Consider the following 26,611-nt stretch of genomic DNA (forward strand, 5'->3'; position numbering starts at 1 on the left):
GCCTTGGCACTTCTCTGCTCCCGCAGCTGTTAGCCGTGCTGCTGGGTCTGGCTCTTTCCCGTCCTTCACACCTCACGTAAAGTTCAGTTCCCTCCTCGGACAGCTGCTCTCTCTGGCTGCCCTGTATCAAGTAGGTTTCTCCGGTCATTGTCTCTCCTAAAACCTCCTTCTTTTCCTTCTTTGCAGCTCTGAGTCAGTCGGGGAGTGGCAGGGTTCTGGAAGGGCATGTGGGGCCAGAAATAGAGCTAGCTATGGTGGATCTTGGAAAATGTGGTGCCATCCTCTGCACATTTTTTTTTTTGCCCAGCATGATATTTTTCGAGATTTATCCATATTGGTTTATGTAGTTGTAGTTCACTCCTTTTCCCGCAGGGCCATGTTCTGTTCTATGAGTATACATTTTAGATATTCCGTTGCTGGATACGCTGAATGTCTTCCATTTGCCTCTCCAGTCCACTCTCTCCCTTCTGCTCTGTGCTCCAGGAGGTTGACCTGTACGGGTTACAGCCGGTGCCCTCTGGCTTGCCGTTGGATTCAGCCAATGGGCGGTCCCAACCGAAATCAGAGGGAGAAGCAAAAGTCAGGGTATTTATGCCCCCAGTTTACTCCCTGTTGGGTTGCCTTGGGCTGGCTGAATTACTCCCTTGAAGGTCACTGCTTCTTCCAAGATGGCCTTTCTGCTGGGGCCAATCTTCCCAGATTTGGGTAATCACTTCCTCCTCCTTCCTTTCAGATCTAGAAGTGGCAACAGCTCTGCTCTTCTATCTTTGGGCTACTGAACTGGCCTTTATAGTTTCCGTACGCTCAACCCATCCCAAATAATCCCTTAAAGGGTTTTGATTAGTAATGAGTTATTATAATTATTAAATTATCCTAAGTTGAGCATGTCAGTTATGTCCTGCTAGGATCCTGATGGATGCGGTGGACCTTTAGTTGTTTCTGTTTTTCATTCTTGTGATGTGTTCAGTGCTGTTATGAAGATTCTTGGACAAGTCGTCTTGTGGACACGTGGGAAAGTTTCTCTGGGGCGTACACCCGGGAGCGGAGTTCTGGGTCGTGGGGTGTCATCATGCCCAGCTTTACTAGATCTTGTCAGATCACCTTCCAAAGTGCTCGCACCAACATGTGCTCGCACCAACGTACGCTCCCACCAGAAGTGTACGAGAGTTCCCTGTTACTTTACGATCTCTCCTCTCTTCAGTTTGAGAAGTTATTTATTCCGTTCCTGTTGCATTCTCTAGTGTCTTGTGGAGACTAGAAAAAGGAGAGGGGAAGGCAAGCTACACACCCTCCAGGGCTCATAATCCAGGCACAGAACTATGGCCCAGAAAATAATTCTTGGCAACGGGTGGGCTCTGAAGGCGACTAGTGGGAGGAGCCTGGATTTTTAGTATTAGTCCTGGACAGTGACGGGGCCGTTAACTGAAATCAGGTAGCAGGGAGTAGGACAGATTGATGGGGCTAATTTGGGAAGTATTGGCTTTGAGGTACCTTCAGGAAGTCTGAGGAAGTAGAAGGACGCAGAGCACAGCCTGTGTTGGAGGGGTGGGTGCCATCCACAGAGAAGGGAGTAGATGGCATTGCTATAGGAATAACGGCATTGTTAAGAGGAAATGTGTGGAGTAGTGGACACTGTGCGTAACCTTACGCTATGTCAGCGTTTACGGGGAGGCACAAGGAAAAGACACACTGAAGGGCTCAGAGCAGGAAACAGCCAGAAATTTTGGAAGATAAAATCAGGAGCCAACCTTGGCACCATAGCTGGGGAGGGGGGCTGAAGGCAGGGTGGGACACAGGGCCAGAGGTCACAGAGGTCTGCGTGAATCTTAGCACAGCAGAGGATGGCCTGTGATGGTTAGGTGACCTTCAGGAGCACAGTTTCAGTAGAGTTGTAGAGGGAAGCCTGGTGCGGGTGTTGAGCATGTGAAGTCAGCCAGGGTAGGGTTCTGTTTGGAGCCATTTGGTGCTGTGATAGTAGGATTTTCAGGGAGGAGCAATGCTGAAGGAAGGCTGAAGGGTTTGTACTAGTATGGATGATGAAAAGAACCACGGGAGCATCTGACATCCATCAGGAGTTTACAGTGTGCCAGGCGTTGTACTCTGCACTGTATGTGGATTATCTCATGTGACCTTCAAAACAGTCCTATTGAGATAGATACAATTATCTTATTTTTACAGTGGGAATAAAAATCAAGCTCACACAGGCTAGGCAACTTGCCCACGGTCACTGATTGGTCTGAGATTTTTAGGGTTGACAATAAAAAAGGCAGGATAGTTGTTGGAGAGCGATACCCAAGGAGATGGGAAAAGTTGAGATTACGGGGTCTGGAGAGGGGCTGGCCGTGGGAGCAAATGTGCTCTTCCGCCATCTGGTCCTCCTTTTATCCATGTGTCTGCCCAACTGTTTGTCCATCCATCTACCGGCCCACCCATCCACCAGTCTATCCATTGTGTGTCTGTCTCTTTATCTGTCTGTCCATCCATCCATCACTTCATCTGTTTGCCAACTCAGCAAATGTGCTGAGCACTTGCCTTGTCCCAGGCATTGTGCTAGATGCCACAGTGTAGTGATGAGTGAAACCAGGTGTGAGCCTCCACCTCTGGCACATACTCCTTGGAGAGCCTGGCATTAACCTGACAGTCACACAAACCAGTGTAAAGCACACTTACGGCATATGGCTGGGACGCAAGGAGTCGGGTGTCGTGAGAGCCTCTCTTTGGAGCATTTGACCTGATAAGAATTGAGGAGGGCTTCCCTGAGGGAGAGGTGTGTTGTCTGATTGTTGAAGGATGGGCTACGAAGGGAGGGAAGACCAGTGTGGACTGTGGGCAGAGCAAGTATGAAAATCTGTGGTGGGGGGGTTGGGAAAGGTAAGGATGGGGGATGTGGTGTGGGATGAGGCTAGAGAGTGGGAGCCGGGTAATTGAGGAGTTTTGTCTTTCCCTGATAGCATCCAAGGGTTGTAAGTTGCATATGTGAGAAAACAAGACGCATGATCAGATTTCCTTTTGGAAAAGAGCGGTCTGGCTGCAGCAGTGACAACAAAAGAATTTTTACTTAGGAGGAACGTGGGGTACAATCGGATTGGAAGCTGGAGCTCCAGAACTTGTCTTGAAGCAACATTTCCACTACACCATGTTGTTTACTTTGAATTTGTTTATTTGTAGCAGCTGGAGGTATATGTCGTGGTGGGGGGGGCTTCAGTGGGGATTATGGGGGTGCTGAGGTGTCAAAGCTTCCCAGCCCATTAGAACTGCCACAGGGCTGCCAGGGGGACCAGAGAAAAAGAGAGTGATTCCGCTGGACGAGAATGGGCGGGATGGGGAGAGACTTAGAAGATAAAACAGTAGGTTTTAACTGGGCTGAGACAGGAAGAGGGACGTTGACCCTGGACTTCTAGCTCCAACCAGATGTGGAAGTCGGCCCGTGATTGGCATCCTCTGTGGGCGAGCGGCCAGCGGGCCATGCTCCGTGTGGGTCATTAGTGCAGGGCTTTTAGAGGCCCAGCCTTGGAGGGTTGAGCAAAGAACCCATAGTATTGTGGGGTCACTTCTTTAGGTGCTGGACCCCTAGTCTACCCTCAGGCTGCCTCTGTCTCTGTCACTGACTTTACACTGGGTCCTAGTTCCCTCTTAGCGTTGCAGCCGACTTTCAGACATACTCCTGGAGGATCCAGTGCCAGTCCAGGGAAGGAACTGGCTTTTCCCCTTCTCTTGCCAAAATACACACCGCCTGTCAAAGAGGTTCGGTTAACTCAAGCGATCGAGCCTACAACCGCAACCTGCTGACCAGCACACTCGCTACTAGAAGCCCCCCCAGCTGGTTGAAGTTTGTTTCTCAAGTGAAGGTGGCAAGAGAAGGAAAGAGGCCTCTCTTAGTCCATTCGGGCTGCTGTAACAAAGCATCACCACCCGGTGGCTTATGGACCACAGGAGTTTGTGTCTCACAGCCCTGGAGGCTGGAGGTCCGTGATCCAGGCACCGGCAGATGTGGTGTCTGGGAGGACCCCTTCCTGGGTCATAGACGGCCGTCTTCTTGCCGTGTCTTCACATGGCGGCAGAGGGAGTTGGCTCTCTGGAATCTGTTTTATAAGGGCACTAAGCCCTCGTAACGTCATCACCCCTCAAAGGCCTCGCCTCCGAATACCGTCACATGAGGAGTTGGGTTTCAACATAGGAATTTTGGGGAGACACAAACATTCAGTTGATGGCAAGAGCTTTAAGACTGTTCCCCGCCCCACCCCCCATGCCCCCGTGATTATATGAGTAACAGTGTTCTCATCCCCTTCTTCCACTGTTGTATGTGAAGCTTGGCTTCAGTCGGCCATTCCCTGTTAACGTAATCTGCCAGGCTCTGTTGACGGATGTTTATAAAGTAAATTGTCCGTGTCTCACTTGAGAAGACTTACATTCCTCAAGCATGTTCAAATATTCATTGTGATTAGGCAAATTGATAATTATATTTCCTTGACACATATCCTAATTAAGATTGCTTTCTCCTAAGAAATAATTGTCTTTCTGAAAAGTTTGCGACATCCATTTTGAAGAATTTCTCCAAGGGAGAAATATCAAGATAAAACATGTTTAAAAAATTTCCTATATTTAATTGTTTTCAGGTCCTAATCTATGTTTCCAGTTCATTTTACCAGTGGAAATTTTTCCCCCTTGGAGAACAGGGCTCTTCAGTGGTTTTCTTAAAAAGATTGTTTCCCTAGACATTTTAAACCTCTGCAGCTGTTTCAGAGCAGCTGTCTGTACTTGCCGATGATGGCTATTTCTTGGTCCCTTCTGGAAACCCTCCCACGTGGCAGAGAATGAATGGCGTCTTCATAAAAAATAACTCACTATATCTCTTCCAGCTCTCACCTAAGAACTTTTCTGGAAATAGTAATGTTTATCCAAGTCTGAATGGGGTTGAAAATATTGTGGTTTAGAAAATTCTAACAGGTCAATGAAGAAAATGAAATGAATGCTTTTAATTGTGCCTACCTTTTTGTCCAAACCAGTTCTCTCTTAATTGAGAAGGCCTCCTATGGCTAAAAGAGGAATTTTGATGATTTCTCCCTTCCTCATTATTTATCATCAGTCAAAATTAGGGTGTAAAAAGTTCCCATTATAGCATTTCCGAGACAAATGAAATTTTACTTCGAATGCCTTTATATGTTTGCTTTTCTGTTTTTTAATAACTTCATTGAGATACCATAACATTCACTCATTGTAAGTTTACAATTCAATGGTTTTTAATAAATTTACAGAGTGCTGCAGCATCACAATTTTAGAACATCTCAGTCTCCCAAAAAAAGAAACTTTGTGTCCATTTGCAGTCTCTTCCTGTTTTCCACTCTCAGCACAGGCAACTACTAATTTACCTCCATAGCTTTGCCTTTTCTGGACGTTTTGTATAAATGGAATCATGTAATCTGTGTCTTTTTGTGACTAGCTTCTTTCTCTTAGCATAGTCTTTTCAAGAGTCACCCATGTTGTAGCGTGTATTGGCACTTGGTTGGGTTTTACTGAACAGTATTTACCCCATCGTGTGGATAACCACATTTGTTTACCCATTCATCCATTGATGAATATTTGGACAGTTTTTGGACATTGGTAGACATTCCCTCTTTGGTCACTGTCTATTACGAACCCAGCTGCTATGAACTTGCACGTACAGGTCCTTGTATGGACATAGGTCTTGTTTCTCTTAGGTAGATACGTAGGGGTGGAATTGCTGGGTCACAGAAGGAACTATGTTTAACATTTTAAGAAACCGCCAAACTGTTTTCCACAGCAGCCGCACCATTTTACAGCCCCAGCAGCAATGTATATGGGTTCAAATTTCCCCACATCCTGGACAACACTTGTTATTGTCTGTCTTTTTGATTGTAACCAACCAAATGGGTGTGAATTGGTATCTCATGTGGTTTAGATTTGCATGTCCCTAATGGCTGACGATGTTGAACATCTTTTCATGTGCTTATTAGCTATGTGTATGTCTTTGAAGAATATCTTTTCAGGTCCTTGGCTCTGTTTTTAATTGGATTATTTGTGTTTTTATTATTGAGTTGTAGGAATTCTTTATATATTCTGGGTATAAGTCCCTTGTCAAATATATGATTTGCAAATATTTTCTCTCATTCTGAGGATTGTCCTTTCCCTTCCTTGATGATATCATTTGCAGAACCAGAGTTTTTAGTTCTGAAATCCAAATTATCAAGTGTTTCTTTTATCGTTTGTACTTTTGATGTCATATCTAAAAAGTCTTTGCCTAACCCCAAATCACGAAGATTTACTCTTGTGTTTCCTTCTAAGAGTTTAAGTTTACTTAGTTTAAGCTCTTTCATTTAGGTCTAGGTCCAAATTCAGTTAATTTTTATGAATGATGTTGGGTAAGGGTCTAATTATTAGAAAATTTCCGTTGTCTTTTTTTCTTGTAGTAAAAGCCTGGTAGTTGGTCAGTGAATAGAAAAAAAGAGGAGAATCATAAAAAAATTGTACATTCTTACTTTTAACATTTCTTTTTAATGCAAACTTAAATGTACATTTCACTTACCAGCCTTTGAGGTCAGGCCAAGGACGTGTCTTGCAGTATGGGTTTACAGATGGGCCTGCCGTGGGCCCTTTCTTGCATAAACAACATCCGTAATGAATCTTTTCCAGTTTGGGGTTTTTCCAGTGGAGTAGTCAGTTAAAAAATCACTTGGAAGGCACTCTGAAGAATTCTTCTAGGTTGATACTTTCCTTTTCTTCGGTTCTTTTGTACTTGTTTCCCCAACACCTAATTCAATAGTATTCGATTTTTACCGGCTTGCCTTTATTGTCTTCCCAAGGCATCCATCTGAGTTTTACTAGAAATGCCCCTTTTTACATTTATCCTTCTCTGGCTTACACATTTCACTAAATTAATGATTTAAAAGTAAGTGCTAGCATAAACAGATTTGGGGACAACTCCCGATGGACACACGGTGAGCAGGCTCCTGGAGAGGCAGGGGCTGAGGTGCACAGAGCATGGGGGCCATCAGCTTGCAGTAGTCGGCGCCTTTGTGGAGGGTGTGGTAAACCCTTCATGTCCATCTAGTGGAGGTCTGATGAGAGAGTGTCGTCTTCACGGAGCCGACTGACTGACAGCTTTGATATTTGTGCAGCATGCGATTTTTAACTTTGCCAAACCCTCCAACAAGGAAGGGGCAGTAACATGGGGCGGGGAACTGGAGAGTCCAGGAGGCCCAGGACTGCGCCAGCCGCTCTTAGAACCAAGTCAGATGTGTAGTCAGACACTCAGGAAATATTTGTTGAGTGAAAGAATGTCCAAACTCCCCATGTACTTTCGTTTAAAAGAAAAAGGGAAAAACCCCTAAGTCGTGCTGATGTCGCAGGCCCTCATTTATAGATGAAGGCAGGGTGTTGGCTAGATCTGTCTTGAGGTGCAGCTGCAATGACGTGTGTGCTTTGACTTCATCTACATGGGGGCACTGTGGCACTTTGGTGATTTCAGGTCCTAGACCAGTAAGTGGAAGGGCCAAGAAGAGAAGACGGCTCCTGGTTCCCGGCCCTTTGGCCTCGCCACCGTGAAGGCACTGGAATAGGGCAGAGCTCTTCATCTTTCCCCCAGTCTGCCCCCACTCGCCTGTTCAACCAGAAGCCTAGGAGTCGTTCCTGACCTCTGCTTCTCCCTCGGCTCTGCGTCCAGGCTGTCCACAGTCCTGTCCATTCAACCCCAGAGCGCACCTTGGTTTTGTCCACCTCTCTCCTTCCCGATTCCTGCCACTGTGACCCCAGCCACTCCATCTCCACCTGGACAGTTCCAGCAGCCTTCTGCATCCACTCTTGCCCCTCCGGTTCACTCCCTGTACAGCATTCAGAGTCACCTTTGAAACAAACATCGAGGCCAGCACCCCTTGACATAGCTTTTCTCTCCCCTCTCTTTTTCTCTCTGTGCTTGCTCATTCTTCGGGTCACAGTTCAAGGAAGCCCATGCTGATTCTCCCACTGTAATTAGGTCCCCTGTCATTCCCCTTCACCCATTCTTCTCCTTTATGACACTTATTACAGCTTATAGGTGTGTATTTCTTCCAGTGGCTTTGATCTGTCTTCCTGCCTCTAGACAGTAAGTTCCTGGAGGGCAGGAAGCCTGAATCTAGGATGGTCTCTGGCAGTAGAGGACATTCAGTGGCCATTTGTTACGTGAATAAATGAATGAATACACTACCCCTGGATCACATGTGTATATCCACCGAACCCATTGCTTAACACACACTCTGTATTCTCTAGACAAAACAGAACAGAAAGCAAGCTATCGACCTCATCAGGAGGATCCCTTGCAAACCAGGCCGGGTGGCTCTGCAGTTTGCGCATCACTCACAGGCTCCACTGGAGGGATCCTTATTACCAGGTGGGAGCCCCTCAGGGAGCTGCCTCTGCCCCCTCAAGGGTTGCCTTCTCCCCGCATGCAGGGCCTCTGTTCGCCCAGCCCTGGGCCTGCAGGGCTGCCTGTGCCCAGAGAGGGCGCCGCCTTCCGGTCCTCCCCGATGTGCTGCCTGGGCCAGCAGCCGCCCGCTCTCTGGGCGGGGGAACATGGGGGAAAACGTTGGAGCAAGCCTCCACCCCAAACAGGCAAGCCTCAAAGGGAGGCCTGCTTCTGAAAAGCGAGAGAGCTTCAGGAAATGTGCTTTTCGCCCTTTAGCTCCGGCCAAAGCCAGTGATGCTGAGAGCTGCCTGGCCGAGTTGCCCTGGCCCGTCCGCCTTCTTGCTTCTCTGAAGGGTTCAGATAAAGACTTTGGCAGGCCCTTCACCCCCGAGTGGCGAGTGTGGCAGCCAAACCCTAGCTCAGAAGCTTTGTGTTTCTCTGAAATGCCTTCTGGATGCGTCTAGGCCTAGAAAGGAGAGGATGGGTAAATTCACCTTGGTATTTAGGAAACGCAGTTTGGAGAGACTGAGGATATTGCTGTCACGGTTACTTCTTTTGGGGGAGGAAGGGGTCCTGAAGGACACTGTTTTTTTAACAGCTTCCCATTCCGTTCAATTCACCCTTTTAAAGTGTACAGTCCAGTGGCTTTTAGTCTGTTCCCAGAGTTGTGCAACCTTCACCACAGTCGATTTTAGAACATTTTAACCACCCCAGAAAGAAACCCCGCCCGGCTCAGCTGTCGCCGCCCCCCCCCCCCGCCCCCACCCCTCGGCAGCCTCTGGTGAAGGACGCCGTTGACTGCTGTGTTGAGTTCTGGCAGTTTGACAGTTGGGACATTTGGGTTGTTAAACCAGAAAGAGTCCCAAAGTGGTGAAGATTGTTTTGCTACTGGTTTTTTTTAACCACTAAAATAAGCCTAGTCCCCAGAGATGGGGGTATTGCTGCAGACGTTTAGGCTGTGATTCTGTGCAGATTGCCACGGTGAGAAACTGCCAAAATTGCATTTCACTGGCATTTGCTCTTTAGCCAGAAGCCTCCAGGCAGCTGTAACGCTGCCCATCTTTGCCATCTTATAACCAAAGCAGGATCCACAGTAAGTGAAGGAAAAGATGTTCAGACCAAAGCAGGAAGATATATACATATGTGTGTGTGACCAAATATTTTCTGAGCCCCACTTTGTGCTGTGGGGAACCAAGAAATGAGTGAGATTTCGATTGCTCTGCCTCTGCTAAGACAAGGTAGGAGTTACCGTGAGTAACAGTCGTGGGAAGCGAAGCTCACACTTGAACGCTTACTGTGTACCATGTCCAAATGCCTTACGTGTATTAACTCAGTAATTTGTCACAACCACCCTTTTGAGATAGTGCATTATTCTTTTTTGGGCAGGAAGATTGGCCCTGAGCTAAGATCTGCTGCCAATCTTTCTCTTTTTTTCCTCTTCAAACCCCCAGTACATGGTTGTATATCCTAGTTGTCATCCTTCTAGTTTCTCTCTGTGAGCCGCTGCCAAGCATGGCTTGACGAGTGGTGGTAGGTCCGTGCCCAGGATCTAAACCAGTGAACGCCGGGCCACTGAAGTGGAGCATGTGAACCTAACCATTATGCCACTGGGCTGGGCCCAGGTGTGTTATTCTTAACAGATAAAGAAACTGAGGCCAGAGAAGTTAAGGAGCACACATCATGTCACATGTTTGATAAACTGTGGAATTTGAAGCTGGGCACTCAAGCCTTGGAGTCTGGGCTATGCTGGGACCAGGTTAGGGCTTCAGGAGATGGAGGCCCAAAGTGGTACAGGGGCTTCAAGCCCCTCCCCAAGCCCACCTGTCCCAGGATGATGCCTCGCTGCCTTGTATTCACATTTGTCCCTGGTCTCAGGGTGTGATACTTGCCGTGCCCTCTGCCTGGGTGTGTCCCCACAGCTCTCCCCATCCTTGGCTCTCATCCTTCAGATCTCAGCTCCCGTGTTGCCTCCCTGCTCCGTCCACCCAGAGCTCTTCCACGCACCAGCCACCCTGTCTGTGCTCACCCTGATTACTTCTATGATAGTAAGGAATACATTCTGTAATTGACTTAGCGTTGACCTGTCCATTGTCCATCTCCCCACTGTTCTGTAAGGTCTTAAGGAATGGGACCTGTGGCCTTGCTCACAGTTGAATGACCAGAGACCAGCCTGGCACCTGTCATGTAGTGGGTGCTCAGAACAAACATGCCAAATGAGGGACGGAGGCAGAGCCGCTTCTGCTTGCAGGGGAGGGAGGCAGTCTTTGTGGTGGACGTAGCGTTTGAGATGGGCTGGGAAGGATAGAAGGAATCTCAGCAGGAAGAGGTGGTAGAATGAAGAGCATCCCCTGGAGGAAGGGGTGGGAAAGCTTGGGGTGTGTTTGAGAAGCAGATAAGGGTCCATTGGAGGGATCCTGCGGTATTCTTTGTACAGGGTTTCCCAACTTCGGCATTGATATAATGGTCTGGATCATGCTTTGTTGCAGGGCTGCCCTGCATAATGTGGGATGTTTAGCACCATCTCTGACCTCTATCCATTGGATGCCAGAAGTACCCTCCCCCTCCCAGTGTGACATGCAAAAGTATCTCCAGACATTTTCCAAATGTCCCCTGCGGATCAAAATCGCCCCTGGTTTGGAGCCACTGGTCTAGAGGGAACAGTAATCAATATACCTGGAAAAGTTCTGGGCTACATTTTAGCCCCAAGTGCCAGAATGAGCAAGGATCCATTGACATCTTCATTTGTCCCTTCACCAAGTGTTTACTAAATGCCGGGGACCAAATGATACATGCTGACAATGTACTGGGCAAAGAAAGGAAACGTGGGCTCTTCCTCATGGAGATTAGAAGGTAGTGGCCCTTTAGCAAGGGGGTTTGATGATCAGGGTAAGGGTTGTAGGAAGAGTCACAGTGGCGGTGACAGCCTGAGGTGGATCAGAGCAGGGAGCACTGCGTGGTGCTGCCCTGGTGGGCCCCGGTGGCAATGGCGAACGCCTGACCCGACGTGGTGGCCCTGCGAAAGGGAAGGAGGGACTACTGCAGGAGGTGCTGCACACCTGGAAGCCACTCTCCCTGGGACCGAGGTGGCAAAATCAGGGCCATCAGGAGAAGGAGCCAGTCTTGAAGGAAAGACGGTGAATTTGTTTGTGGGAGTGTTGTAAGGTGCTAACAAGACCAGCTGGGAGCTTGGACGTATCCAGAAAAAAAAACATACTGTTTTCTACTCGCTTTTTAGTTGATTCTATGGCTTTCTAGTCAAATGGAGAAATGTGGCCCATGTAGTCCCAACTCGTGTTATTTTGAGTCAAATAAGTTAACAGGGGCCAAAACATTGAACTCTTAAATATCCTCACAGTGCCGTGATGTGGTGGTGTAGTGATGGGAGCCTCGTTAGTCAGACTGCTTAACCAGTATCTTACTGTTTTAACTCTCCTCCGAAAGGCAAAGTAGATTTAGAAAGTGAGACTTTGCTTTATAAGTATTATATTAAGAAAGCTATCATTGTATTCCACCTTCACTCATTCTAGGTTGCCTATGAAGTAGCAGGTTTAGCACGTCATGACAGCACAAATTATTACAGTATTAGGCATTAATTAGTGACAGGACTGACTCCCATAGGCCTTTTCCTAGTTGGGTGATGAAAATGATGGTTCGTCTGCTTTTGGGGGTGCATTAGTCGTTGATTAACTGGTCATAGCGAAAGGATCAATGAAATTTCTAATTCTTGTTATATATTAAAAAGTCAGCTTTCATTAACAATTGACAGGTATGCCCAAGAGGTGTAATAAAGATGAGTGAGAGGGAATATATCAGCAGAGACAAATCCGAGAAAACATTTAGTTTGTGATATTGAAAGTGCAAACTGTGAGAGCAGTTGCAGTTTGACATCTGTCTTTCGGGCAGGATATTGGCACGTAAACAGTCTCGTAGGAAGGATTAACGGTAAGGCATTGTGTGGATTTTTACAGGTTTTTAAGATTCTTTTGTGTATACTGTTGCTTTGCACCCAATAATGCTTAAAGAAGATTCACAGGTCTTTCCTGTAATACATGCAAAATCCTGTCTTTTTATCCCTCAATTTTGAAAGATGCTTTCTTTGATAATCTCCATTAGTTAGCTAAAATTTGGAGGTGGCCAGATCTTGTTACTGTCTACACGAGTGAATCAGATTTCTTTCTAGGACCAATATTTCCTGTACCAAAGAGTTTTAAATTAATTTAAAAACTTGATTTAGGCTGTGGTAATAAGTTATGGTAACTCATTGTGGTAACTCAGAGCTTGTTTTCTCTGGCTTGTCATCTGGACGGACTTTGGCACTCCTAGCTGGATAGGTCTTCCCAGTGATCGCACCTGTGTGATCACCTGCCTTGAAATCGGGATGCTGGGCATAATGGGCCTCGTTCTGCCCCTCACCCTTTGTTAGATCTCGATCAAGTTATTGACGATTGACCTTGCCGCGTGTCTCCTTCTGCACCTCTGAGCAAAGTGGGAGAGTTATCATAGATAAGGACTTGTCATCGCAGATGGCTACAGGGGCCAGGTGGTGAGTGGGGCCAGGTGTGGATAGTAGTAAATTGGAGAGCACACACCACTGTAGAGGGGCAGCCACTACTGAGCCCCAGCCAGTCATTGGCGCACTCCGTTTGGGCCTGGTGTGGCCGATTTTCCAAGAGCATCTAGAAATCCAGGTATATATGTGAAACTCATGAATTAAAAATGTTGGCAACAAATTCAAAATTTTATAAACACTGTGTGGGCCAAACAGAACGCAGCTGCTAGCCAGACCGCATCCAGAGACCTCAAGTTTGTAATCTCTGGAGAAGGTCACCAGTTAGCCTCCCACAGATGTTGGATGTTCTGGGACCCAGCCTGTACCGTTGGCAGGGGCTGTGAGCGCTCGGCCTTGCCAGCATTATCTTTCTGTACGGTCTTCTTGTTTACCAAGATATTCCATTCAAAGGAGACTTTTTGGAGACAAAAACGTCTTTATGGAGGTGGACAACTTGTGGACAGCCCAGGGCACATTCCATCTGGGCTGCGGCTCTCTCCTCCCCAGGCCGGCCTGGCAGCACTGAGATTCCAAACAGTAGAAGCTGCTGCTCCTTCACTGTGTGACCTTGAACTTGAGCTGTGACTAAGGTCCCTAGCCAGGCCTCAGTATTCCCCCGTGGTTAAATGAAAGGGCTGGTTAAAGTAACTCTGAGCATCCCTCCAGCCCTGACCATTTCCACTTCTTCAGTGGGAAAAGGTGGGCTTCTTTAGATCAACTCTTGGCCTCTGTAGGATGAGCTGCAGTAAATGGGCTCTCTCAGCCTGGTGTAGGAGGGTCAGATGTAACCTCTGCTTAACTGAGATTAGTGAGGCTAGCCCTGTTTAATGTTATCATCTGGCAGACAGACTTGCAGATGGGCGCGATGATCCTGGCCTCCTGCAATTCCTGGCCTGCCTGATCCCCTGCTCTTGAGTGTGGGCTGGCCTAGCGATTTGATTGTCATGAATAGACCACAGCAAAGAGATGGAATGTCACTGCCATCATTATGTTACATAAGTAACTTCTGTTTGTTAGCTGCCCCTCTGTCTTGCTGGCTCTGATGGAGCAAGTTTCCATGCTGTGAGCTGCCATGTTGGAGAGGCCTGCATGGCAAAGAAATGAGGGTGGCCTCTGGTCCACAGCCGGGAAGGAGCTGGTACCCCCAGTCCCACAGCCCCCAAGGAATCTTGTCAACAGTGCTGTAAGTGAGCTTGGAAGCAGTTCCTGCCCATTGTGAGTCTTCAGATGAGACCCCGGTCTTGGCTGACACTTTGCAGCTTATGAGAGACCCTGAGCAGAGGACCCAGCTGAGCTGTGCCCAGATCCCTTGACCTACAGAAACTGTGAGATAATTGTGGATTGTTTTGGGCCACTACATTTGTGGTAATTTGTTACATAGCAATAGGTAGCTAATACACCATGTCTCTGAATTTGTTAAAAACATGAACATTGAAAAATTCATTTCATGGTGGACATTCTTATTCATAGCCGATTTAGGTGTTTTAGTTAAATGTATGCTTTACGATGTGTTAACACTAAGTGCGCTTTAGGCATCATGCCGAGGTTTATGTCAAATGTTTAAAAGATTAAAGTCTTGTTTTGGTACCATCTGGATCAGAAATGAGATCTTAATTTAATCAATTCACCTTATTCTTTAATTCATTCATTCTACACCTGCTTAATTTATCTCAATTTGACCTTTGTCTTATCAGAGTTACCAATTAGAATCCCTAACTGCATTCTTTCATCCATTTTGGAAGAAAAATAACAGACCTCTCTGTTGTGTGTTTGAAAGCACACATGCTTGCTAATGGGTGCTTTCCTTGTAAGCTGCAAAGTCAGGTAAAATCTAAAGTGTTAGAACTCACGAATTAGTGATGAATTCCTTCATACCTTGTTCAAGTTCTTACCTTGAATCTTGGAATTGTTACCAAAAACCTTGACTTGGTTTTGAAAGGCAATTTAAAGGGTGATGGTTAGATAGTGGGTAAGATCAGGGACTGTTCAGACTCAAATACTTGAGCTGGACACAGACAGGGACCTAAAAGTGAATAGGAAAATGGGCAAAAAACACCACCTCTAGCGACAACTGCAAATCCTCCAAGACGTTATTTCAATTTAGGGAAAGAAAAGTCATTTTGCATCTGCTTCTTGGCAAACTTGCTTAAGCAGTTCTCTGATCAGTTGCAGGCCGGCCCTTCTTAAATTTGGATTTGCATACAGTTCACCTGAGGCTTCGTTACAATGTAGATTCTGACTCACTGTGTCTGCAGTGGGCTCGAGATTCTGCCTTTCCAGCAAGCTCTCAGGTGACGCTGCTGCTGGTCCTCCGGCCACACCTTGAGGACTGAGGTGTATGCCCAGCCCTGCCCTCTCGCAGCCTGCGTCTTGGCTCCTCTCTCGTCATCCTCGCCTTCTGCCTCTCCCTCAGCCTCCGTTTCTAGGCAATTCTGTTCCTCAGTTTGGGTTTATCAGGCATTGACCCTTTAACTAAGCAGTTCTTTGACTGGGAAAATAAAAACAAAACCACTGGATTCTTAAGTGTCCTTTTTAATGCAGATTATGTATCTGGGTGCTTTGGGGATGAGCCTCAGTGTAGCCAAACTGCCAGAACAGTGCTTTCGGGGAGTCTAGAGAGAGAAGCTGGCCCATGCCTGGGGCGCAGACACTTGCTCCACCCTGGAAGGGATGGCGTCATAAGCTTTCCCAGGTCTCGTAGATGTCAGGTAATGAACACCTGTACCCTGTCCTCGGGGTCACTCTGGACTTGGATGAAATAATTTAATGCAAGTATTGTTAGGAAGTCACTTTCCTCCTGTAAAAACCTGCCCTGTTGAGGGATGGGGGACATATATGTTTACGAAAGATTCCTCTCTCCAGAACCAAGCATTGTAAGCCTCAAATAGCTTTAATTCAGCCTTGATTAAAATGAAGACGAGACCAAAGACCACAAGCTTCTGTAGTGGGAACCTTAAGAGGATCCAGGTGCTTTTGAGAATGCAGAGCCCTGAGTCAACAAATTGCCTTTATTACATAGGTAAAGTAGATTGAATATTGATGTGTGAGCTGTCATTCATTTTAGGTCAAATCTATTTATTTTGTACCTTGTCATTATAAAATGGAGATTCTAAGTTTTTACTAAGTACACGTATAATAATGAAAGATTTATTTTAATACCTCCAAGGACTATTGGCTTTTCAAGACGATGACTATTTGTCATAGGAAACTGTATTTGTTAAATCGTTTGCCGTAGAAAACTGTTTAATAATTCTGTTTGTTGTGGAAGATTGATTTATGCTCTAACCTTGGGGTGACGATCACCTCCCTGATCGGCTTCTGATTAATTTATCCAGTTTAAATGGTTCTGCAAACCGCCTCAGAAACAGGGACGTAGCTACAAGCATTCATCAGGGTAAAAAGGTTATTATTCAGATAAATAAATGATGCTAACAACTTGACAACGCAAATCAGAACCTCAGTTTTTTTCGAGACACCAGCCTTCAGCTCTTGAGGAAATCTTGCTGCCTCCTTCCTGACCCTGATCTTTAGTGCCTGACCCATAAGTGTCTGTTACTGTGGAACAAATTACCCTGAAACTGGGCATCTTGAGACAAGAAGACAACAAGCCTCATCTCACAGCTTCTACCAGGGCTTTGCGTGCAGCGTGGCTGGGACCTTCTGCCACAGGGTCTCACAGCGTTCAGTCAGGGGTCACCCAGGGCCGTGGGCTCATTTGGAAGCTCAACCAGGAAGGGTCCTCTTCGAGGTCACTCACGAGGTGGCCAGCAGGATTCGGCTCCTTTTGGGTTGTTGCATGGAGGGCCCCGGTTCTCCACAGGCTGTTGCCTCAGTTCCTTGCCACGTTGGCCTCTGCATAGGGCTAGTCACAACACGGCAGCCTTTCTCCTCCAGAGCCAGGGCTCCGAGACAGTGTGAGAGCAAGCAAGATGAAAGTCATGGTCTTTTTCTAGCCTAATCTCTCTCTTTTTTTTTAACCACTTTAGTGAGGTGTGATTGACATGTAAAAATTGTATTTATTTAATGTGTACAACTCATTGAGTTTGGGGATAAGTATATACCTGTGAAACATCACTACCGTCAAGGCCATAAGCATATCCATTGCCCCCCAAAGTTTCTTCCTGCCCCCTTTATTATTATTATTGATGTTGTTATTTTTCATGTGTATGGTAAGAACACTTAACATAAGATCTACCCTCGTAGCAAACTTTAAGCGTATAAAACAGCATTCTAACTATAGGTGTTAGGCTGTATGGTAGATCTCCAGAACTTCTTTATCTTGCATAACTGAAACTTGTACCCTTGACCAGCACCTCCAGCCCCTGGCAGCCACCATTCTACTCTGCTTCTATGAGTTTGGCTATTTTAGATTCCACATATAAGTGACATCATACAATATTTGTCTTTCTGTGACTGGCTTATTCCATTTAGCTTGATGCCCTCCAGGTCCCTCGATATTGTGCCAGTGGTGGGATTTCCTTCTTTTTTAAGGCAGAATAATATTCCACTGCAGGTGTCTACCACATTTTCTACATCCATTCATCCATCCATCGATGGACTTTTAGGTTGTTTCTGTATCTTGGTCCCGCCTCATCTCTGAAGGGACATCCCGTCACTATATTCTGCTTGTTAGAAGTAAGTCAGGAGATCCAGCCCACACTCCAGGGGAGGGGATTGCACAAGAAGGTGAGTATCACGATGCAGGATCTTTGGGGCCTCTTGAACTTTCTCTGCCACACGTAATCCGTTGTGGTGCTGAATGGCTGTTCTTAGCAATGAGATGCACACAGCAGGGTTTCGTGCAGTCCTTGTTGTGATTGAGTTCAGGTTGGTTGTGATGTGACTGAGCGGCTAATGTTCTGAGCTGTCAATCAAGAACGAGTGGATTAACATGCATGTACCGTTTGTTTTATCAAGTATATATAGGTAGTTTGTTTGCATGTGTGTCTTTTTCAATTCTGAAAAAGGAATTAAGAAGGAAGGGAGGCCGACAGCCAGAGGTCCACTCTAAGCTGATAGTCAGCTAGGTGTGGTGGGTGGGAGGGTGGCCATGGAATTGAAGAAGGTTACGACTGGCTCCTTCTGGCCAGTTAGATCTTAGCTTAAATGACGTCATCTCAGAGAGAGTCCCTGTGCGCCCAGTTAAAATCAGCCATTGTTCCAGAACGGGCTCGTGGCCCGTAGCACCCTCTGGCTCTGTTCGCCGCTTATTTCCTTGTTTGCGTCTACCCATGAGAGCTCAGCCCCGGGAGAGCAGGGACCTCACCTGTCTTGGTCCACTCGTGTTGTCAGCAGCTCGCCTGGGCCTGGCAAACAGTGGGCTCTCAGTAAATACCTACCAAATAAACGAATGAACCAAACACGTAGACACAATATGATTCCAAGGAGCTTTTTGGAAATTATAGTATTTTCATGACTTCCAAAGGAAGTGCCACTTATTTAGGTAACATGCAAATGCATTAATTTCTTAAAAAGAGGAAAATAGTCTCAAGATGGTGGGGTAGTTTTGTCCCTGCCACTGATGGCTGGTGGGCCATTAGGTAAGTCATGTCACCTCTCTGGGCCTCAGTTTCCTCAGAGGATACACGTGGGGGCTGTAGATTGGGGGTCTTCAGACTGCTTTGTCCCCAGATCCCGGTTGGGCAGAGTAGGCTCCGTGTTTTCAACATTGATCTGCCACATAAGGTTTTGTTTGAAGAAAGGATTCTGTGACCAAAAAAAAAAAAAGTTTGAAATGCGTGGGACTTCTGTGCCCATGTGGCCATTCCGGCTCTGCAGGAGCAGGCACTGGTTACAGTTCTTTTGGTGATGAGGGTAGAGACCTGTGGTCCCCGAAGCTTCGGGCCCGCAGAACCAACAAAAAGGGCAAGCCTGATAATTTTGGTGCATGCGACCTAGCGCCCTTTCTAAGCACCTGAAGAACCCCGTCTCCGTTCCCCTCTTCCCCCTGCCCCCAGCCTCACACCTCACTTATGCCCACATGGTGCTGCCTTTGAAATGTTAGCATCCATTTTTTTTTTCACATTGACTAACTCGTTTCAAGATTTCATTTTTGGCACTGCTTTTCCCACCAGATAGCCGGAGCTTCCAAGCTCCAAGTTTTATAATTAAAATTCTGTCACATCCCCGAAACAGTGCAAATTGTACCATTAAGCCTGGCATCAAAGATTTGGAAGCATTTCACTTAGTGATTTACATATAATACTTCTGGCAGCTTTCAATTTTGGGTATTTTTAATTCTAATTAAAAAACTATTATTGGCCATTAATATCCTCCATACAGCATGCGGTTGTGCCTGTGCGCTCCATTTAGGCCGTCAGGCTTTTAAACAAACAGCTTGGCTGCGTGGCTGCTGCAGCCCACATGGTTTTTCCTGGCCTTGGGGAATCACCAGGTCCCAGGCATAATTAGTATAAATCAAAATCCTCTAGACTATGACAGGAAAATGGTATGTTTGAACAGCAGCTTATTAAAATGACCTACTTAATTTAAGAAAAATATTGTATCCGCTCGCACGGTAACCTGGATGCTATCCCTGACAGATTTTGTAATATTTCTTTTCTCTCTCTCTTTTTTTTTTTAAAAGAGAAAGAAAGGGAGTGGAAAGGCCCGTTCTACTTCATCCAAGGGGCAGACCCCCAGTTTGGACTGATGAAGGCCTGGTCCACTGGGGAGTGTGACAGTGGCGGTGATGAGTGGGGACAGGAGACGCGTCTAACTGAGCAAGCTGTCCGGGCCGTCAACAGGCTGAACCCCAAACCCAAATTCTTTGTTCTGTGTGGGGACCTCGTCCATGCCATGCCAGGTAAGACTTGGGGTATCGCTGTGACCTTTCCTCCTCCACCCAGTCATGACTGCATTTGGGCAGAAAAAAATGATTTCTCTTGAAAGATGTCTTTATTCAGTAACGGCTCATTCCTTCATGACTGTTGCAGTATCATCGAACATCAGAAAATGCACACTCATTTTATATTTAGAATTTGGCGAGATTAATCACAGTAATTAAGCAGAGCTACAGTTCTGATGATCTGAGCTTAGTATGAAAAATGGAACAGATTCCCACGTGTCACCTTTCTTCATTTCCAGGGACAAACTTGAACCGCTTGCAGATACTATATTCATAAATGTAATCTTCTCTTCTTGCTTCCCCCCTTCTTATGCTTTTATTTCTTGGGTATTTGTTAGTACGTTTTCAGTTTCAAGTGACAGAAATCTAACTTAAACTAGATTAATTTTTTTTAAAGGTATGTATTGCCTGTGGGACTGTAAAGTCCAGGGGCATATCTGGGCTTCAGGAATGGCTGGATCCAGGGGCACAGAGGTTATTATCAGGACTTGGTCTCTTCATCACTCCGCTGTGCTTTCCTCTGGGTTGAATTCATTCTCATGCAGGCGCTCTCTGGGTACTGGCTCCTGGGAGCCCTCTAGGTTTATGTCCTTCTAACAGAGACCATAACAGAAAGAAAGTGCCTTGGTGGCCCAATCGGAGTCCTAGACTGACGTCCTTCTACCATCCAGCTCACATGGTCCCCTGGAGCCAGGTTGCAGGATCAGCTCCACTGCAAGCCGGTGATCAGAACAACAGAATGGTTCCCCTAAAGAAAAGTGGGATACTGGGAATACAAAAACAGATGCCTTCTAGAACTTACTTCCTCCCCATTCTTTTTTTTTTCCTACTCTGATATCCTTCTTTCTCAGGAAGGATAAAGTCCAGCGAGCAAGCATAAGCAAGTGGAAACTGCCCCTGCCCGTTGGGGAGGCAGAGCGGGCGCCCATGGCCACTCTTATCTGTGTCTCAGTCTCTGCGAAGTGGAACATAGATGACCAGAAGACCACTGCAGAAAGTGCTGCGACGGCCATGGGTATTTGTTTTTGGTGAACGTTTCCTTGTAAACCAAGACTGTCGAGTCCTGCTGTGATTTCTAACGCCTCTAGGTGCCGAGGCGCTCTGCAATAGCCCCGGGTGCATTGTCTCCTCCCCATCCAGGCTCGCTTGTCTGGCAGCCCAGCTATCCAGAACAATCCCCGAATGAAGATGTGGCACTGGAAAAAGGGCTGCCCTGGAATTGCTCTCCCTGAAGTCCAGGCAGTGTAACCGGCAGGGAGAACCTCCGATGTCCCTCATTTTGTTTACTTGAGTTTTACACAAAGTCATGATTGTGGACATGTCCACGTCGTTGACCTCCCGCTGAGTAGAACCCAGTGATGTCGTCCCTGGAGAAGCAGCCTGTCCTGCTATTGGGGCTGCACAAAGGTGGCAAGATGGTGAAGCGGGGAAATAAGGCAGTGGACAAAGACCTGATCTAGGGCTCAGGTGTCCGGGCTGCCAGCCCCACATCTGCCACTGATGCACTGGGTAAACTTGGACAGACCCCTTACCTTCTTAGAGCCTCGGTTTCGGAGCCAAGAGCCCATTGAAGCAGCAACAATTGAAAACTTCGGCAGTCTGGGGTTACACAGCACAGGGACAGATGGCCCTCTACCTCTGTGCTGCTGGTGAGTGTCTGAGCAGGTCGCTGCAGAAACACATTCTCGAGGATGGTCCTGAGTTTCGTGTTGTAGAGAGGTAAAATTGTAGCGCCTGTGAACTTGGCCGCGCTTTGGTGACTCTCGGCCGAGGCTTCCTGGGTGCTGAGACCGTCCAGTGCTGAAGTGGCCAGGCAGTGTCCTGGTTTCCCAAGGAGCTGGGAATCTCAGCAGGACTTGGAGTCTTGGTTTCAAGTAAACCGAGGGAAGGTTCTTAGTTGACAAACAGACTCGTGCTCCTTCCAGATGGTCTGATTTGCAGTTCTCCGTGTCTTTGCAATCATTTGGCCCAAAATGCACTTGTAGCATCAGCTCAGGCTCTCACCCTGGTCCACACCGTGAGCAAACTTCTGCTTTTCTCGGACACTTGAAAATCAGATTCCGAGTTTAACGTTTTTCTGTCCAGTGGTTTCTTTTCTCTGAAAACAGAATAATTACGAGACTCACCAGAATTATATAACATGTTCTTGTAGAAGTTTACCGACTTGTTCTGAGTTATGTTAATGTATTCAGTCATATTTCAAAATAAGATTTAAAATAAAAGCTTTCCATGTGATTTTATTGCCTCTTAAAGTATACTGAACATAAGTAAATTAAAAGATACAGTTTTTATGGCCAACCCTACCAGTTGTTCAGAAGACCTCGTAAATGTGAACTGGCAAACTTTCGAATAGAGATTTTATATTCAGTGCAACCCGAGCAGAATTCCTGCCTGTTCTAAAGAGGGACTGTTGTATGAGGTTGTAACTGAGCCAGCGAAGGGACTGAAACGGTTTTGAATATTGTGGTCTGGGATTAAACAGAACGTTTTAAAGCTAGTTACCTTTTTTTAATATGCAACTAGTGTCTATTTAGCCCTTATTTAGCTCATATGCGAAGGCAGATGCTAGAAAAGTAATTATTTGCTTTGACTGCTTAGTGCATGGTTAATTATCTAATGCATATATTAATAGGCAAATAAAATCAGAAAGCATACTTTTAATTCTACCATAAATAATATCTCGGGCCAAGTAGTTTTAGTTTCAAACTGGAGAAAAAGAACTTTTAAGAGTAATGCTTCTTCTAGTGAAAGTCATAATACACTTTTCCATTATAAATATCCATCATAATATTTGTTCATCCACAAATATTTATTGTGTGCAAAGTAAGTGCTAGCTGCTGTGTATGTAATAGCTGGAAATGAGAGACCGGGGCCTTCCATGGAGCTTAGAGTCTGGGAAGGGAAGCCGTTGGTGCCAAGACCTGCAGGAGAAGGCCCAAGAATTATAGGACAAAGTCCATTTAGTTTTGAGACACACGTTTTCATTCTGCATCTTTTTGCTTGCCTTGGTATTTTCTTATTTTATAAAGCGTCTCTATGGGATAAGCAACGTTATCAATAGCAGTTGAAGATTTGTACAAACATTGAGACCATTGATTTTCTTTTTAATTTTATTTTATTGAGGTCATATAGGCTCATAACATTGTGTAAATTTCAGGTGTACGTTACTATATGTCAGTTTCTGTATAGACTGCGTGTTCACCACCAATAGTCTAGTTTGCATCCGTCACCATACACGTGTGCCTCTTTACCCCTTCCACCTCCCCCCAACCTCCTTGTCCTCTGGTAACCACCAATCTGTTCTCCTTGTGTATCTGTTTATCTTCCACACGTAAGTGAAATCACGTGGTCCTTGTCTTTCTCTGTCCGACTTATTTCGGAGACCATTGATTTCCAGTCCTTCGCTGAGCCTAGGGTTGCTTTCTTCAGTCCTCCTGATGCTGAGGCATCAGCCCACTGATCTTGTCCCCAGGAGCCCTGTTAGATTTCAGCAATTATGTGAGAAGCTGACAGATTAGAACGTGATGATACAATTAGAGTGTAAGAGATTCCTTTCGGCCTTTAGAATGGTTTATTATTAACAAGCATCCTAACCAACTGAAACACGCAATGCCGGACTCATTCTCCCCTTGATATGCAGTCTCCTTGAAGAGTTCTTTGTGTGTGACCTCCACTTGGGCAACTGATACATGATTTAGTTTCAGTTGATAATTCAGCCTCAGGAAATCCTCTATTGTGTAAAGTGAGGCAAGCCTGCGTTCACATTAGCCCAATAGATAGGGTACGAGTTGCCTATCGCTGCTATAACAAAGTACTACAAACTTAGTGGTCTCTTATGGTTCTGGAGGTCGGAAGTTTCAAATGGGTCTGCAGGGCTGCGTTGCTTGTAGAGCTTCCAGCTTCTGGGGGCCCCCCACATTTTTTGGGTGGTGGCCCCTTCCTCCATCTTCAAAGCCAGCAACATAGCATCTTCTCTCCTCTCTGAGCTTTGAGTTCATCCTGTCATATTATCTCTATTACTCTGACCCTCTCATAAACAGCATTTTGATTACATTGGCCTGTTCAGATAACCCAGGATCATCTCTCCATCTCAATATCCTTCAGTTTATCACATCTGCAGATTCCCCTTTTGCCCTGTAAGGTGACACATTCACAGGTTCTGGGGATTGAGATGTGGACATCTTTGGGGGGGCCATTATTCAGCTCACCACAGGTGGCATAGGATGGAATTCAGGGTCTGTTATCTGCCAGGAACTGTGCTGCTTGCTCACTTGCTCATTACAGTCTCGAAAAGGAGTTGTCACGATTATTTCCATTTTAACTGATGGTGGAAGCTGGCTCAGAGCAGTTAAGTTCTTTTCCCAGGGTCTCTCAGCCTGTAAGCGGTGGACTCAGGATCTAACTCAAGCCTCTCCCTTTCCAAACCTCATGCACGCCCCCCTGCAGCCTCACTACTCAAAGGGTGGCTCCCAGAGCAGCAGCCAGGAGCTTGTTTGAAATGTGGGATCTGTGCCCCACCCTGACCCGATGAAACAGAGTCAGCATTTTAACAAGATCCCAGGTGAGTCCTGGGGACAATCAAGTTTGGGGAACACTTAATAGGCTAAAAGGCACAGGGCCCTGCGTTTTTTGCTTTTCCATGTATTATGTAGTTTTTGTGTGTTGGCAAGTAATTTGTGAAAATTCCCTTCAGCTGTTAAAGATAATGGTGTTGAGCAAGAGAGTTGTCATTGCTTTAGACTTAGGATGCTTAGCGTTCAAACGGGAATGCCTGAAGTTTGTAGGTTTTTGTTTTGCTCCCTAAACAACGGTTTGAATAACTAAAGCAGGGTGACCTCTGCTATGCAGGGTTCAAAACGGAACTTGACCGGAATATTCAGAAGAACAGCCACACATGTTTGCTCTGAAGGATTTTGTGTGGAGCGGTGGGGAGAGCTGGAACTGGGTCTTTGACTGGGGTCACGTGCATGCGCGTAATCCCTTCTCTGCCATTGCAAAGCTACGAAAGCTCTGGAAACTCAGAGTTTTTTCTTAAGTTTGGAACTAACTGAGTTGGCAGCAAAACTGACCTGAGCTGACATGAGGCTATGTCATGTTTATACTCTTTGTTTAGACTATTTAGTGAGGATATGTGTTTTGCTAGGGAAATATTACTGTGTTCTGTTATGGGGTGCTGCCTGAGACCCAACCTAAGGTGTTATTTGGTCTGTGCTCTATGCCCAGCATTGCTGTTTTAAAGTTTGAAAAACTCCAAATTTCAAACCAGAGCTGGACCGAAGGATTTGGGATATGAACCTATGAATCTGTAATATCGATACTTTTGGATTTACACCTGAAGAAACCTTTCATCACTAGAAGCAGAAGGCTTTTTCCTCTCTCTGATTTAATGTCATTCCCCAAGGTAACATCTACCCACCCATTGCACGGTCACACCATTTTAGTTTCAAAGTTAAAATGATCCCAGGTATCTCATATTTGAATTTTTGGGACCATTTCTGTTGGAACCTAAGTGACTGAATATGAAAATGGAATTGAATTCAGAAATGATTCTGACAAATTGAAGGAGAGGGTGTGTGCACAAAGGTGATGTTTGCCATAGATAAGCGCAGAGTAATCCGTTTAGGTGGAAAGGTAGAGAAGGACTGGGCCTCTGCAGATATGGCTGTAAAAGGGCTGCAGAGTAAAGGAATCAAGAGTGGAGGTTAGGAATGCAGGACGCGATGAGCCTGTAAAGAAGAATTGCTGATAAATGGGATCGCGGTTCTCTGCAAAGACCCAAGTGAGACCTGAAAAGTTCTGTTTCATCTAGTTTGGTAGCCGCTCCCCTTAAATTAGACGTGAAGGACTGTGCCAAGGTCCAGAGAAGGGTGGCTATGGTGAATGACCGTCCTGACTCCTTCCCCACTTGGAGATTTCCAATTCTGTGATGAATGGGTGGAATTGAGAAATAAAGCCATCGAGCGGAGATGGAATGCTTTGGTGTGCTGGGCTTCAGGCAAAGAATAAGCCATTTGTCCTTCGTCGTTCACACAATCCAAGAAGGTTGGTATTCATTTTCCCCCAGCTGGGCGGGCACAAACGCTTGAACATAATTCTGATATAAGACAGACTATGATAAGCAAAGCCTCAGAAGCATAATTTTGAAAATCAAAGCCGGGATTAAGGCTCTGGCCTGGAAAAGGCCTTATCGTGTCCTCCCAACCTCCATAGTTTCCCCTTCCCCCAAGCTTAATTTTAAGTTCCTAAAGCGCAGTGGGTGTGTCTCTGTATATTTTCATCTACAACTCAACACTTTTGGGCATGTGAAAGGAATTCAGTGAATGCAGGTCAAATAAATCACTGTATGTTTTCCATGATCTTTAGCAAGTAGCTAGCATGCGGTAGGCACCTGGTACAAATTTCTGGATTAAATGAATAATCAATTCATTTATTTAACAAATCTCCAATGAGTGTTTCTTCTGCCAGGCACTATTCTAGATGTTTGTGCTACATCAGTGAATAAAACAGACAAAAATCTGTGCTTGACCTAGAAATAAGGAATACGGACGCATGAAAACATGAAGTTCTTTTTTTTGTCATTATAATCTTTTGTAGGATTCAAACTTGGGTAGATAGAGATATTTAATTGTTATTTTATTAGATTTTTATTATACAAGTAATATGTGAATACATTCTCTTTGTAAAGGTTTAAAATCTCTATCTAGAATAAACTGTGTAACCTCCACCCGGGTCCTTCCCTTGGGGTCACTGTAGTTAAAAGTGTGTATGTCAGCAGCCTGGTCTTAGATAAATGTCATCATTCTGTGCACATTGTTCT

The 26,611-nt window shown here is 45.9% G+C and overlaps 1 protein-coding gene across 6 annotated transcripts in view; it reads left to right on the forward strand.

Moving 5' to 3' along the window:
• CPPED1 (calcineurin like phosphoesterase domain containing 1) overlaps positions 1–26,611 on the forward strand; it is a 103,452-nt gene that overhangs the window by 1,298 nt on the left and 75,543 nt on the right. For all 6 annotated transcript variants that reach the window (XR_011424334.1, XM_005598906.4, XM_070231003.1 and 3 more), the window contains exon 2: positions 19,534–19,752. Coding sequence is in view for 5 of the 6 variants with exons in the window: in XM_005598906.4 (XP_005598963.2) it covers positions 19,534–19,752 (219 nt within the window). In the remaining variant the exon portion in view is untranslated. The remainder of the gene's footprint in view (positions 1–19,533; positions 19,753–26,611) is intronic.

This window comes from Equus caballus, chromosome 13 (assembly GCF_041296265.1).
Source record: "Equus caballus isolate H_3958 breed thoroughbred chromosome 13, TB-T2T, whole genome shotgun sequence".
Lineage (NCBI taxonomy): Eukaryota > Metazoa > Chordata > Mammalia > Perissodactyla > Equidae > Equus > Equus caballus.